Genomic DNA, 14,015 nt, shown 5'->3' with positions numbered 1-14,015 from the left:
GATTCAAAAAGTAGTAAAACTCTACTGTTTAACTCCAAGGATGTTAAACCTATTGAGAGTTAAAGTTTTTGAAACAGTTTGGTTATTTTGGGGCAAGATGCTAACGGTCTAATCCGATTCAATGACCTATGCTAAGCTAAGCTAAAAGTGTTCTTGTCAAACCTGGAGATCAGCTAAATGGATTTAAAAATGGTAAACTCTACTGTTTAACATTGCACAATGAGGCTATTTTTTTACTGCAGTGTTCTTTGAAATATTTAACAACAAAAGCAAAACTGATGCCATAGGAGAGAAAAAAACGAAAGGTGTTATATTTATTCTCCCAAAAATAACTTGGAATCATTGCGTGATACTAGAGTAACTGTGTCAGATAAGTGTGAAGGAGCGCCTGCAGCTTTCTGGACAGATGCCTTCTTCACCGGGGGTCCGTGAAGCTCAGAGAACAGGACCACCCACTGTTCAGATCCACAACACACTCAATGTGAAAGAGGAGTGTGTTTTCTGAGTCCACACCCTCACACACAAACACACACACCCTCACACACAAACACACACACACACACACACACACACACACACACACACACACACACACACACACACACACACACACACACACACACACACATACACTCTCTATCTCATTCTCTAACACACACATGCCTACATGCATACACACACTCTCTCTCTCTCACACACACACATACACACGTGTGAAATCTCTCAGCAGGTCTCTAACCTTTAGCTCTCGACTAAATCACTACCTTCATGTCACTTGGGTGCCTGTTTATTCCTGCGGCTACGGGCTGCACAAACTAATTGAGAAGATGCTACATGAAATCATGCAGAAAATTGCCAGCGTCTATATTAGTATTATTATTTTCAGTTTTTTACATCTCAGGGGTTCGCGGAGTTAATCATAAATTTCAGTTCATCCGTTTATTGTGTGGCACCTGGCATCCTCCCTACATTTACTTTCTCTTTTGGGCTGTTAAAAAAGTGTATTGTGATTAAACCGGGGCTTTTGTTATTATGTAAAATTAGAGGTAATCATTAAAGCCCTGCTAGATTAGAGCTCTTAATATTGTAATAGTAGTTTGCAACTGGCGGGTCGTGACCCAGAAAAAGCTCTTAGGTAGCTTATAATAGGGTTGTGGACAGCAGGGAAAATACAGTGCTGAGTTTAATTAATAAAATGAGCCGACCATATAATTATTTACTAAATTGAATATGTGTATGGGTTTAAGACGAGATTCAATTTTGATATTTTAGGTATTTTTCAGGACACTTCTATACAGCTTAAAGTGACATCTAAAGGCCTAATTAGGTTAATTAGGGTAACTAGGCAGGTCAGGGTAATTAGGCAAGTTATTGTATAATAATAGTTTTTTTCTGTAGACTATCGAAAAAATATATAGCTTAAAAGGGCTAATAATTTTGACCTTAAAATGGTGTTTAAAAATTAAAAAATTATTTTATTCTAGCCGAAATAAAACAAATAAGACTTTCTCCAGAAGAAAAAATATTATTAGATATACTGTGAAAATTTCCTTGCTCTGTTAAACATTATTTGGAAAATATTTAAAAGAGAAAAAAAAAAAAAATATATATATATATATATATATATATATATATATATATATATATATATATATATATATATATATATATATATATATATAGTTAGAGTCAATAAATTAAATATTTCCCAAATTATTTTTAACAGCAATGAAATTTTCACAGTATGTCTGATAATATTTTTTGTTCTGGAGAAAGTCTTATTTGTTTTATTTCGGCTAGAAGCAGTTTTTAATTTTTTAAAACCAAATTTGGGACAAAATTATAAGCCCCTTTAAGCAAACTTTTTTCGATAATCTACCAAAAACCATCGTAATGCAATGTGCTGAAACAATCTTCCCAGAACAGAAATTGGGGGGAAAAAAATAAACAGGGGCGCTAATAATTCAGGGGGGCTTATAATTCTGATATACCGCCAACTTATCAGCACGTTTTTAAGCAGCCAATGCCCTTACAGCCGCAACCCATATATATTATATGGATGGATGGATGGATGGATGGATGGATGGATGGATGGATGGATGGATAGATAGATAGATAGATAGATAGATAGATAGATAGATAGATAGATAGATAGATAGATAGATAGATAGATAGATAGATAGATAGATAGATAGATAGATAGATAGATAGATGGATGGATGGATGGATGGATGGATGGATGGATGGATAGATTGTTTATTTATTAGAAAGTTATGAAAATCGATTGTACAATGACATGCGTTCATATTTAAATCACACATTCTTCCTTAATTAGACTATAAAAATATATGTGAAAATATGAGTCAGACAACATTAAACATGAGTTTGCTTTCAGCAGGGAGAAATACGCTTGGTGCCAACCACAATGTGTTTTTATTGTGGTGAATTATTGGCTGTCGAGAGCTTGAAGCTACTGAGATTCGATTTAGCATGATGAACACTCTTGGTACTTGATGTACCACTTGCTGTCCAAAGTGATCTGTTATTTTTATTTTTATGTAATACAGTTTGCATAATGCGTGATTGATATGCATATTAAATACAAAGCACATTGATGACATGAGGTAATATTTAGCAAATTGGCAAGCTTCTTAAAACGTTAATAAACAAACATACACACACACACACACACACACACACATTTTCCTCTTTGCTCCACAGCTGCACACACTAAACAAAACTGATTCATTGGATATACTAAATTGTTTTAAGGGTAAGTGGTTGCAAACTGTTTATATTGGCTGAATTTAAACAAATTTAGTAATGTTCGACTTTATTTAAATGCAGCCACTATACAGTTAAAACCCGATATTTACATACACTTTAAAAAAAAGGAACATAACCATTTCTTAAAAAGTGTCTGATGGTAAATCTTACTAAACATTTACTGTTTTAGGTCTGTTAGGATTACCTAAATGATTTACGTTTGCTAAATGCCAGAATGATGAGAGATTTTTTTTTTTTGAGTTTTTTATTCATTTCTAGATAGTCAAAAGTTTACAAACATTTCCTTGGTTTTTTTTAGGTAACTTTTGTCAGGTGTTTCGGGTCTCCTTCCACAAGCTTCTCACAATACTTTGAAGGAATTTTGGCCCATTCCTCCTGACAGAATTGTCAACTCTTTTTCAACTCTGCCCACAAATTTTCCATAGGATTGAGATCAGGGCTTTGTGATGGCCACTCCAAAACATTCACTCTGTTGTCCTTAAAGCACATTTGAACTAATTTGGCAGTATGCTTAGGGTCATGGTCTGTTTGGAAGACCCATTTGTGGCCAAGTTTTCATTTCCTGGCTGATGTCTTGAGATGTTGCTTCAGTATTTCTACATAAATGTTCTTTCTTCATGATGCCATCTATGCTGTGAAGTGGACCAGTCCTTCCTGCACAAAAACAGCCCCACAACATGATGCTGCCGCCCCCATATTTCACAGTTGGGAGTGTGTTCCAAAGCTTTCCCCTTTGTCCTCCAAATGTAACACTGGTCATTATGGCCAAACAGTCCAATCTTAGTTCCATCAGACCACAGGATGTGTCTCCAGAAATTAGTCTTTTCAAATTGCAATCTGGTTTTAATGTTGATTCTGGCTTTTTGATTTTCCCATGTTGTCACACAAGGAAGCAGTGTGTTTGAGGTTTTCCTTAAACACTGTTCTACAGTTGTGCTTCCAATTAACTCAAATCTTGTCAATTAGCCAATCAGAAACCTTGACATCATCATCTGAGCTTTTTCAGAGGCAGGATAATCTTATTGTATGTAAACTTGACTTTCTAGACAAGTTATAACAATTTCTCGAACAATATCTCTCTCAATATTCTGCTGTTAAGCACAACAGAAACACATTTGGTGATCCTAACTTACCTAAAAGAGAAAAGGTTTAGTCACTTTTACATCTGCCTTTTTTAATGGTTATGTGCCTTTTTATACTGTATGTAAACTTCTGATTTGAACTGTAAATAGTTCATAACTGCCAACCCTTAAATAAAGTAGTAAATCCAATGAGTCTTCGTTCATTGCATTGCTGTGTCTATTGCTATTCTTCCCTGATAGCTGCGGAAAAAGGTGATTCAGGCAAACAACGCCTCATTGGTTCAAGTGAATGTTTATTATGGATACCAGGCCTTGTCACAGGATACTTCTCTAATTAGGAGCCCCTTGACGAGCGAATGACTTTCAGAGGAAAAAAAAGAGGCTTTCGGGGCCTGAAGGAGCCTCACGGTTCCCCCTTCTCTCGCCTGAGATAATGAGTTATTCGTTTTCAAAAGCAATCAAGATGTCAGGAGGCGATAGTGAAACCTGCTGCCGCCGGAGATAATGCCTGCTTGTCTTTTCATCAAAGCCCTGTCACTTTGACATCAACCATGATAAATGCGGCAAAAAATTAATAAATAAAATACAAGAGGCTGGATTTGAGAAGGCGTAAACCCGCACTCGTCACATTTTAAGATTTGACTGTCAGCGGCTTGGGGAGAGAAAACACCGGAGCGTGTCTACTTAGCAAATTGTAACTGACGTGTCTATATTAAGATGACGAATCGGGCCCAAGTGTGTTTGGCTAAGCCTGCTTCGAATTAACTCGTTTAGCCGGCATGAAGTTAGTCATCTGAGGATTTGATTGGATTGCTAATCGTTGACAAATTAAGACGGTCATGGATGACTGGTGGAGGCTTGTGGCTTATATTCTAATATGAGCCGTGCAAATCCTGCAAAAAAATGTATATATATAAAAATTACGAGCGGTAAGTGAAACTCAATCCCTGGAGACGCTGGGGTCACAGACTTTTTTTTTCTTCTACTTTAATTATCAAATCAATAGTAGAAAGACTGCAGCTGAAACCAGAAACTTTGAACAATTCTCTCTCATTGTGTCGATATCGCAGTGTGATCATTCATAACAGAGTTCAACTTCAGTTTATTCATTCATTCTTTCATTTCCCTTCAGCTTAGTCTCTATTTCAGAGGTCGCCACAGCGGAATGAACCGCCAACTATTCCAGTATATGTTTTACACAGCGGACGCCCTTCCAGCCGCAACCCAGTATTAGGAAACACCTATATACTCTCATATATATCACACGCACACTCATCATTCTCAGATTAGGTCAGTCTGAGATATTGGGCGTGGCTAACATACTTAACCACTCCCCTCCAGCTGTCGGTTTTGACAACAATCAGAAATGGTGAGCAGGAGGAGGTGTGTGTTAGGTTGTAATAACTCTCCCCGAACCCTTTTCCCCGATCTTTCTGAATAAAAAGCCTACTTTACTACATCCAATCAGCTCACAGTGGAAAAAACAAGCCACGCCCACTTCCATTCTGTTTCTCTAGTTAATGCATCACAGTACAAAACAAATAAAATGGCCGCAGATTCCTGTTCATGTAGACCTTTAATAGAGTGCAAGTTTTTTTCCGCTTTGTTTTTAAGGCCTTGGACTGTAATATGTCAATTGCATTTAAATAATATTTGTATAAGAAATGATAAGAATGAAAAAGTGTTATTTGTATATAATGAAGACTACAGTATGGAGTGTTATTTGTTTACATTTGATTATTCAACTTATATTTAAATACTTTTAGACACACCATTAAATGAATAAATAAATAAATAATAAAATTAAAAATACTAATAAAAAATGTATTAATAAACAAATAAATAAATAAATAAATAAATAAATAAATAAATAAATAAATATAAATAAATAAATAAAAAATATTAATAAATAAATGAATGAATGAATGAATGAATAAATTGTTGTCTGTGTCATTTATGCATATAAACTGTCCTACGAAATCATCATAATCAATTTAAAACAAGATCTCTGCAATTTGAGCTATTAAGGTAGTCTGGTGGATACATCACAATACAAATTGCAGAAAAACAAAACATTACAATGTCAGTTTTTTTTTTTTTTTTCCAATATTATACAACCTAACCTGAATACCGTTATATTCCCTAGAAAAAAAATCTATGCTATAGTGTAATATGTAAAATACAGCTATCAAGCCATCTGGTGAAATTGTATTAATTTTGCAATTATATAGTTTTTTTTATTTCCCAAATTATGTTTCACAGAGCAAGGAATTTTTTACAGTATTTCCTATTATATTTTTTTTCTTAGGGTCAATATTATAAGCTCCCTTAAACTATATATTTTTTTCAATTGTCCACAGAACAAACTTTTATGTTTAGACGTGTATTGAAAAAATCTTCTCTCCTGTCAAATAGAAATTGGGGGAAATATGCAGGGAGGCTTATAATTCAGGAGGTCTAAAAGTTCTGCCTTCAACTGTTATATCGCAGAAAAACAAAATATCGTAATGTCAGATTTCCCCAATATCATGCAGCTCTGCAGTAGTTTATTTCCTCCTTTCTTCTTTCTGCACAGTGAAAACTTGCGGATCAAACCTTCAAGGTCCGTCTGGGACTTTCAGCTCACCCAATTTCCCCATTCAGTACGAGAGCAACTCGCAGTGTGTGTGGATCATCACGGCCAGCAACCTCAACAAGGTGAGCGCAAAACATATGACTTTCATAAGGCTGTGAGGGTTATTATTTTCTAAGAGATTTACTTTTATTTGGTTGTTGCTTGCAGGTAGAAAGAGTATTAAGAAAGTAAATTACTGTGTGTGTGTGTCATATTCTCATTTTACTAGGTTTAAGGCACGTACAGTGCTCAGCATAATTAACTACACCCCTTTTTGAAAGAATATTTGCATCCATTTCGCAGTAAATACATTTTGGTGCGTTAAAAAAAATTTGATTTATTAAACATATATTTATTAACATCATATTTTAGTCACCGGACATCTTTAAAAATAGAAAGATAACACATTTTATATATTGTTTGCTTTTTAATCTTTATTTCATATTTTTTTTCCTTAACATATACATTTGGGCTACTAGTTTTTGGACTGTTTTGTTAGATTAGCTCCAGATTTGGCTTCAGTACTGACTAAACTAATATTCACTACCAGTCAAAAGTTTGGGGTCAGTATGGTTTTTAAATGTTTTAAAATAAGCTTCCCCTGCTTACCAAGGCTGCATTTTTTTTTTTAATCAAAAATACAGTACACATTGTAAAATTGTGAAATGTAACTGCACTATAAAATAACTGTTCAATAGTAGTTTATAATTTAATTTAATAATTTATTCCAGTGATTTTAAAGGATAATTTTCAGCATCATTACTCCAGTCTTCAGAGCTACATGATCCTTCAGAAATCACTCTATTATTATTATTATTATTATTATTATTATTATTATTATTATTATTATTATTATTATTATTATTATAAGTAGTAGTAGTAGTTGTAGTAGTAATAATAAATTAAATAATGACTTGAGTAGTAATTTTATTTGATAATTTCATTTGAAACTACATCATTTCATTGCAACTATTTTCTTTTTATTTTGTTATTATTTTTGTTATTATTTTGTTATTATTATTATTATTTTGTTATTATTTATATTATATTTATTATATTTTATTTTTATTTTCATTTTATTTGAAACCACATACAATAAGTAATAAACAAACATTTAATAATTTTTTTTTCTTTTATTATTATTTTCTATTGGATGCTATACAACATTATATTTATATTATTTACTCATATATGCTAAGCACTGTACATACCAGCTATAATGTTAAAAAAAGATGCATGCACCAACCTACGCATGGGACGATAACCATTTTCAAGGTTTACCACAGTTTAAAAAAGTCAAAGTTTTAGCACCAACTTTTTCTGTTATGCTGTTCCTACGGTATATACAAGACTATTTTATTTAGTTTGTTAGGGCAACCCTTTTTTTTTTAGTTTGTTAGGGCAACCCTACTCATCAAAAGTTACTGTTCCAACATATTTTAAATGTTCCTAATAAGGAAAAATATTGTGTCCAAAGGGGAAAAATGTTGGTGTGTTTCAGCTTGACATTTAAAAAGAACATATTTAAGGCTGCATTTACTCTGCACACGGCAAAGGCACAATGAGCAGGAAAAAAAGAGCGGGCGCTGACTGACAGCTGATAAAAAAAGAGAGAGATATTTTCTCCATTCCTGTATTTAATCTGTTTGCAGGGTTTCATTGCTCATTTTTTTGTTTTACTATAGTTTGTGACAGAAACGTTCTCATTGCCCATCATCTTTAAATCTAGCCCTTTAAACCAGTAGGCATCTAACTGTAATGTCCATGGCTTGATTTATGCACTGTAAAACCCAGAGTCAAGATAACTCAAACCATTTGAGCACAACCAGGCACGGATCTGGTTCATATCAGATAAATTTCCACATATGAACAAGGCCTGAATCTGATCAGGATCCATGTGTTTTTTTACTGCTTACACGTACATTGGCCATATCCGATCTGTGCCACATGAGAGAAAAAAAATCGAAACTGAGTCCTTGAACCAAGCAGTTATGGAGGGTAGTTTTGCTCTCCAGCACCCCTAGTGTTTCTCTGAGGTCTGACAGGTTTGCATTAGTATTCTGCATTGCCTCTGCTCAGCCTCTGGTCCAGGGCCTGTGCTGATGCTCTGGCTGAATAAGAGAGAAAGTGCATGGGTTTCTGATCCTGGCCTTCCGTGTGTGTGTGTGTGTGTGTGTGTGTGTGTGTGTGTTTGTGTGATTGCTCCTCGTCCTTTTTCTGTGCGTTATCGTTGGCCTTGCCCTCAACAAGCACCTCCCTATCCATCTCTTCTTATCCTCAAAGCCCTTACACTTTTATTGGGAACTGCATGATGGGCTTTGTTAGTTATGTGTGTATAAAGGTGAATAGTGTCTGTTTTATTGCTCTTGTGGATTTTTATGGCCACACTTTAGTTTAATTCCAACATTTTGAGGTGCGCCCCCACAACAGCAACATCCAGAGCAGAAAATATGAGTCCGCAGGGAGATAATCAGCGGGTAAATGAATGAATGTGTGTGAGAGGGAGATATTTCGTGTGCCTGATTTGAGAACGGTAGACAGATATAATAGATAATATTTTTAGGAAATTATGCAGTTCTTATTTGTTTATCGATTGTATTTATATTTTATAGTTTAAGTAAATACATTTCAATAGACTGTAAATATTATATAATCAATAAGCCGTGACTAGGCCAGACAGAATCTGTGGACTTTTTCTGCTATTTCAGCTGAGAATTTTGTACAAAATCTGCAGATTTATGTGGAATTATTGCAGGAGTATTATAGCTAAAACGTAATATATGAAATTAAAAATAATACCTTTTTAACTTTTTATTTAATGTTTACTATGCCAATTCATTTAGATGCACTTATTTGGTAAACAAAGCAAGTATTTCATATAATATATCTACTAAATTACAGAAAATATGACTTTACAAACTGAATTGTAAATAAATCATATGAACATTTTCATAGTAGTCAATAATATTACTGAAAGTAATATATATAAAAAACTAATTAAATATAAATTTACGCACATTTGCACAAATAAAAATATAGACTCAATGATGGGATATTAATCTGCGGAAATCTGTGGAGTTCTGCGCGTGCAAAATCCATGTGGGCCTAGTCATGACTATGTGATGTAGATTATGACTTTTAAACTATGTTAATAATGTTTCTAGCTTATTTTTTAAGTCAATTTAATGTAACTTAAATTAAAATGATTCAAATTCACTTTAAAAAATTTACAGCAACTATTTTTAAAAAATATTTCTTTAAAAGAAATACACTGTATATTACGTGTTTATTGGTTATTGTGACGTTTTATATGGTTTTTAAAAATTTATTTTCGAGAAATGTATTCAGTTTTTCATATAAATCAAAGTTGAAAATAATCTATATATGTCTATTTTTTATCATTATTATTATTATTACTTACTTTACTTATTACTTTTCTTATTATTACTTTTGTATACTGCAAATAAAACATACACTCTTAAAAATGCTGGTTTGTTTCAACCCAATTCTGAATGTAATAGAGACTAAACCAACTTCTGGTTATTTATTTATTTTATTTTATTTTTTATTAAATGAATAGGACCAAATTTAACCCAATATTTGGGTTAGTCCAAATTTCACCCAATTTAGGTTTAAATAGCTCAGCATTCCTTCTGCTGCGTTCACACCAGATGTGGCACGCGTGGATAAATCCCACTATTCTCGTGTTAATATACACATAAACGTTTTGAGTTTACTCGCTTCATTCGCATGTCAAATTCACTCCAGAAAGGATGCGGATTCGCGTAGGCATGGACGATAAACGTTTTTGAGGTATACTGTGGTTTAAAAAAAGTCAAAGTTTTAAAACCGGCAACATTTTCTGTTAATACTGTTCTCAATGTATGTGTAAGATTTATTTATTTTTTTACATTTTTTGTTTGTTTTTTAGGCCAGCAGCATCTCCAGCAGAAAAGATATCTAAAGATGCCATTTTAAAGTGTGCAGAAATCTGTGTTTTTGAAACTAATGACAGCAGAAGTCAACAATTATAAATTAAATTATATTTAATTTAGCCTGACATGTTTACTGCTCCAAAATGTTTTAAATGTTTCTCGAAATCAAATATGTTGTGTTCAAAGGGGATTAAAGTTGTTGTTTTTTACCCAGACATTTAAAAAGAATAAATATTTTGGAGCAGTAATCACAATACAGACAAACTGTGATATTTTTATCCAAGTTTATCCTCCCGTCAGAATCTTATACCAGCCCAAGCCTAGATTCGCATCATGGGCAGAGCGTCTGTCTGCCTGAGGACTCTAGCTTCATTGCTAAATGGCTAACATGGATTTTATTGAGAGAGTAGCTGTGCTTTATGTTCTTTAGGTAGGCTGAAAAGCAGTATATATTCGTTTGGAGTCATGTTTGAGTCCTATCAGAGGGGTACCCAGCTCTGTAAGTTTATCAACTCCTGCGAAACCTGAATGAGCGGTGCTTAAGACTGAGCTGAGCCCAGTTTGATGAACTGTTGTTGGTGTTAGCAAGAGAATTTTCCCTTGGGACACCAACAACAGGCACTGCGTCATAATCACATCCCGACAAGAGCAAGCTCATGATTGGTTAATGTGGCGTGAATGTCCACTAAAGTTCGGCGGGATGTCTATTCACAACTTTCCATTGACATATAAATCACTCATGCTTGACGCTTCATCCGCGTCTGGTGTGAACGCAGCATTAGAGTGCAAGATGGAGCAGTAAAATTAAAGCCTTTTCTAAATTTGTCAAACTTATAAGATAGTTTTGGATAGACATCATACTTTGGATGAATAGCATGTTTTCAATCATCTAAACCCTGATTAAGTTTGTTAGAATCAGCTTAAGCTTAAGAATCAGACGACACTGAAATGTTCGATTCTCTTAAAGAAAAAAAAAAAAAAAAAACAGCTCATAAAAGGTATTTCCTTCAGGAAATAGATTTACGTTTATTATAATGGACCAGTTCATAAGAGTCATTGGCTGGAGATTTGCACTTCATTAGTTACATTATATTCCCTAGATTCACTCAAATTACACCATAAGAGTCAATTGGTCAAGAATAACGGCGTTACAGGCTACACTGTAATTTTTTTCTTTAAATAACTGACTCATAAGAGCCATTCGTTTAAGATATAGATTTTTTTAATGACAGCCAAGACAGCACCTTGGCTATGTCTATTGTTAGCATCTCAAGCTCTTGTAATTGATTCAAGTTGATGTGACTCACTAACATTGCAATCAATCTTAGCATTTATTCTTTACAGAATATCTGAGAACCCTGACAATAGTTCTTAATTCAAGGCCTGCGAGTTTGGCTTTTGTTGTGGTGGAATAATACAGACTAGCAATAAATAAAAAGCAACAACCTATTTTCTCAGTTTTCATATTGACCTTCTCCTTATCTGCCTTTTTTTATTTTTTTAAAAGGAAAAGCAGCATATAAATCTCGTTCTTTGACTGTCCATTGGCTTATTTTTCCACTTTTACATTATTTTTAACTTCTACAGTGGCAGAATCACCCAGGGTTTGAGTTCGAGATCTGTGTTTTCTATACCAACATTTTAGGGACATTTAAATGTTTAGAAGGCCGTGAAGAAATCGTCTGGACATTTTCCCATCATCTGATGGATGGAGGGAAGCATGAAAGCCTTGTGGGCCAAAGAGATTTCTTTTTTGTTTTTGTTTTTCTGTTGCTGCTTTTTCAGTTCACATCTGACCATTTTGAAAGGTCTGGAATTCTGCCAGCTCCAATTGAGACACTTGTGTTGTTGTTTTTTCCTGCAGCCTTGGCTTTGGCGTGTTATTTTCAATAAATCAAAGAGTTTGTGGACACTACACTTTGGAGAAAAAAAAACAAAAACTTTTTTTTTTCTCCCTTTTTTATAATTGGCAAAATATTGAGGCAGGCAGTCGTACTATTTATTACTCCTAAATAGAGCTGCACGATTCTGGCTAAAATGAGAATCGTAATTTTTTTTTTTTTTTTTGCTTAAAATAAAGATCACGATTTTCTCACGATTCTGTAGATGTAAAATAAAGGTGTGGTAAAAACAAACATATGGCACAACATCGATAATAATATTATGTTTGGGTCTACTGGTTTCTATAAGTAATTCTATTCTACTTATAATAACTCTGATGTTGAATAATTATGTTTGATATTGCAATCTGTCATTGTCAACATTATTAGACACTTATTCACTGGTAAAATCAGACATTTGTCATTATTAACAATAAATAGGCTAGAGTAGTTATACTGACATTGTAAACATTTATTTTTTACACACAACTCTGTTCGCTATGAAAGAAAAAACATCAAATTCTTGTCGTAATCATAACTCTAAAATGCGATTTGATCATTTAAATGAAGTGCACACTTTTGGTTTCATTTTGACTGCTAAGTGCTTGTTCATACTTCGCGCGTGGCTCTCAAACGATCACTCTGTGCCACAAACTGAATATTATTTACAACTTTATTACCTGTTACAGCATATGCAGGTTCCAGCAGGTTCTGTTCACTAAAGTAGGCGCTCCCTCTCTGTTGTAACAGCTCACGGTCAGCAGCTCACGTCACGTGTGATTTCCCGGCCGCGAAAACATCATTATATAAAGACAAAAATGACATTTTTAGGTGAATTATACCTTATAAATACAGTATGTGACTCATTCAACATCATTTGGAGGTGTCCATGTCACTGAACAACGTGTGAGAAACGATGAAAAGACTTGAGCAGCCGCCTTTTCTTCTCTCCTGAATTTGAAAATATGATTGACAGAATTGTAGAAATGCTGGATTAAGATCGTCTAGGGGGTCAAATCAAGATCGCGATCCTTTTTCGATTAATTGTGCAGCTCTACTCCTATATTTATATATACTAGAATGGACAAAAGTGCTCCCTTACTGGTTTCTAATTTTAGTTTTGTATGTTTGTCATGCTTTTAAGGTTTCTGATCATCAAACAAATGTAAATACTAGCCAAAGAAAACACAAGTTAACACCTCATTTCTGATTACTTTGAGAAATCACTTAAATAGGACCTGCCAGACAAAGTGAAGTAGACCAAAAGATCCTCAAAATCTAGACATGCCGAGATCCAAAGAAATTTAAAGACACATCAGAAAGAAACTAATTGAGATCTGCCAGTCTGTAAAAGCTTAGCAAGCCATTTCTAAAGCTTTAGGGTTGCAACAAACTATGATGGGAGCCATTATCTTCAAATGGCAAGAACATAGAATTTTTCTCAAGAGTGGCCTGTTGACCAAAATTACCCCCAAAAGCACAGTGGCAACTCATCCAAAAGGTCACAAAAGACCTCACAACAATATCCAAAAACGGCAAGCCTCACTTAAGGCCCTAATTAAGGTGAGTGTTCATGACTCCACCATAAGAAAGGGACTGGGCAAAGTGGCCAAGAGAAAAACACTGTTGAGTAAAAAGAACACAACAGCTTGTCTCAGTTTTGGCAGAAAACAATTTGATGATCCCCAAGATGTTTAGGGAAATACTTTGTGGACTG

At 34.2% G+C, this 14,015-nt stretch overlaps 1 protein-coding gene across 14 annotated transcripts in view; it reads left to right on the top strand.

The window, feature by feature from the left end:
- csmd3b (CUB and Sushi multiple domains 3b) overlaps positions 1-14,015 on the top strand; it is a 1,026,877-nt gene that overhangs the window by 528,225 nt on the left and 484,637 nt on the right. For all 14 annotated transcript variants that reach the window (XR_015517226.2, XR_015517225.2, XM_087296029.2 and 11 more), the window contains one exon: positions 6,445-6,566. Coding sequence is in view for 12 of the 14 variants with exons in the window: in XM_087296029.2 (XP_087152155.1) it covers positions 6,445-6,566 (122 nt within the window). In the remaining 2 variants the exon portion in view is untranslated. The remainder of the gene's footprint in view (positions 1-6,444; positions 6,567-14,015) is intronic.

This window comes from Danio rerio, chromosome 19 (genome assembly GCF_052040795.2).
Source record: "Danio rerio strain M-AB ecotype USA chromosome 19, GRCz13ab, whole genome shotgun sequence".
Lineage (NCBI taxonomy): Eukaryota > Metazoa > Chordata > Actinopteri > Cypriniformes > Danionidae > Danio > Danio rerio.
Note: the sequence above shows the minus strand (reverse complement) of the source record. Positions and strands in the feature narration are given on the sequence as shown.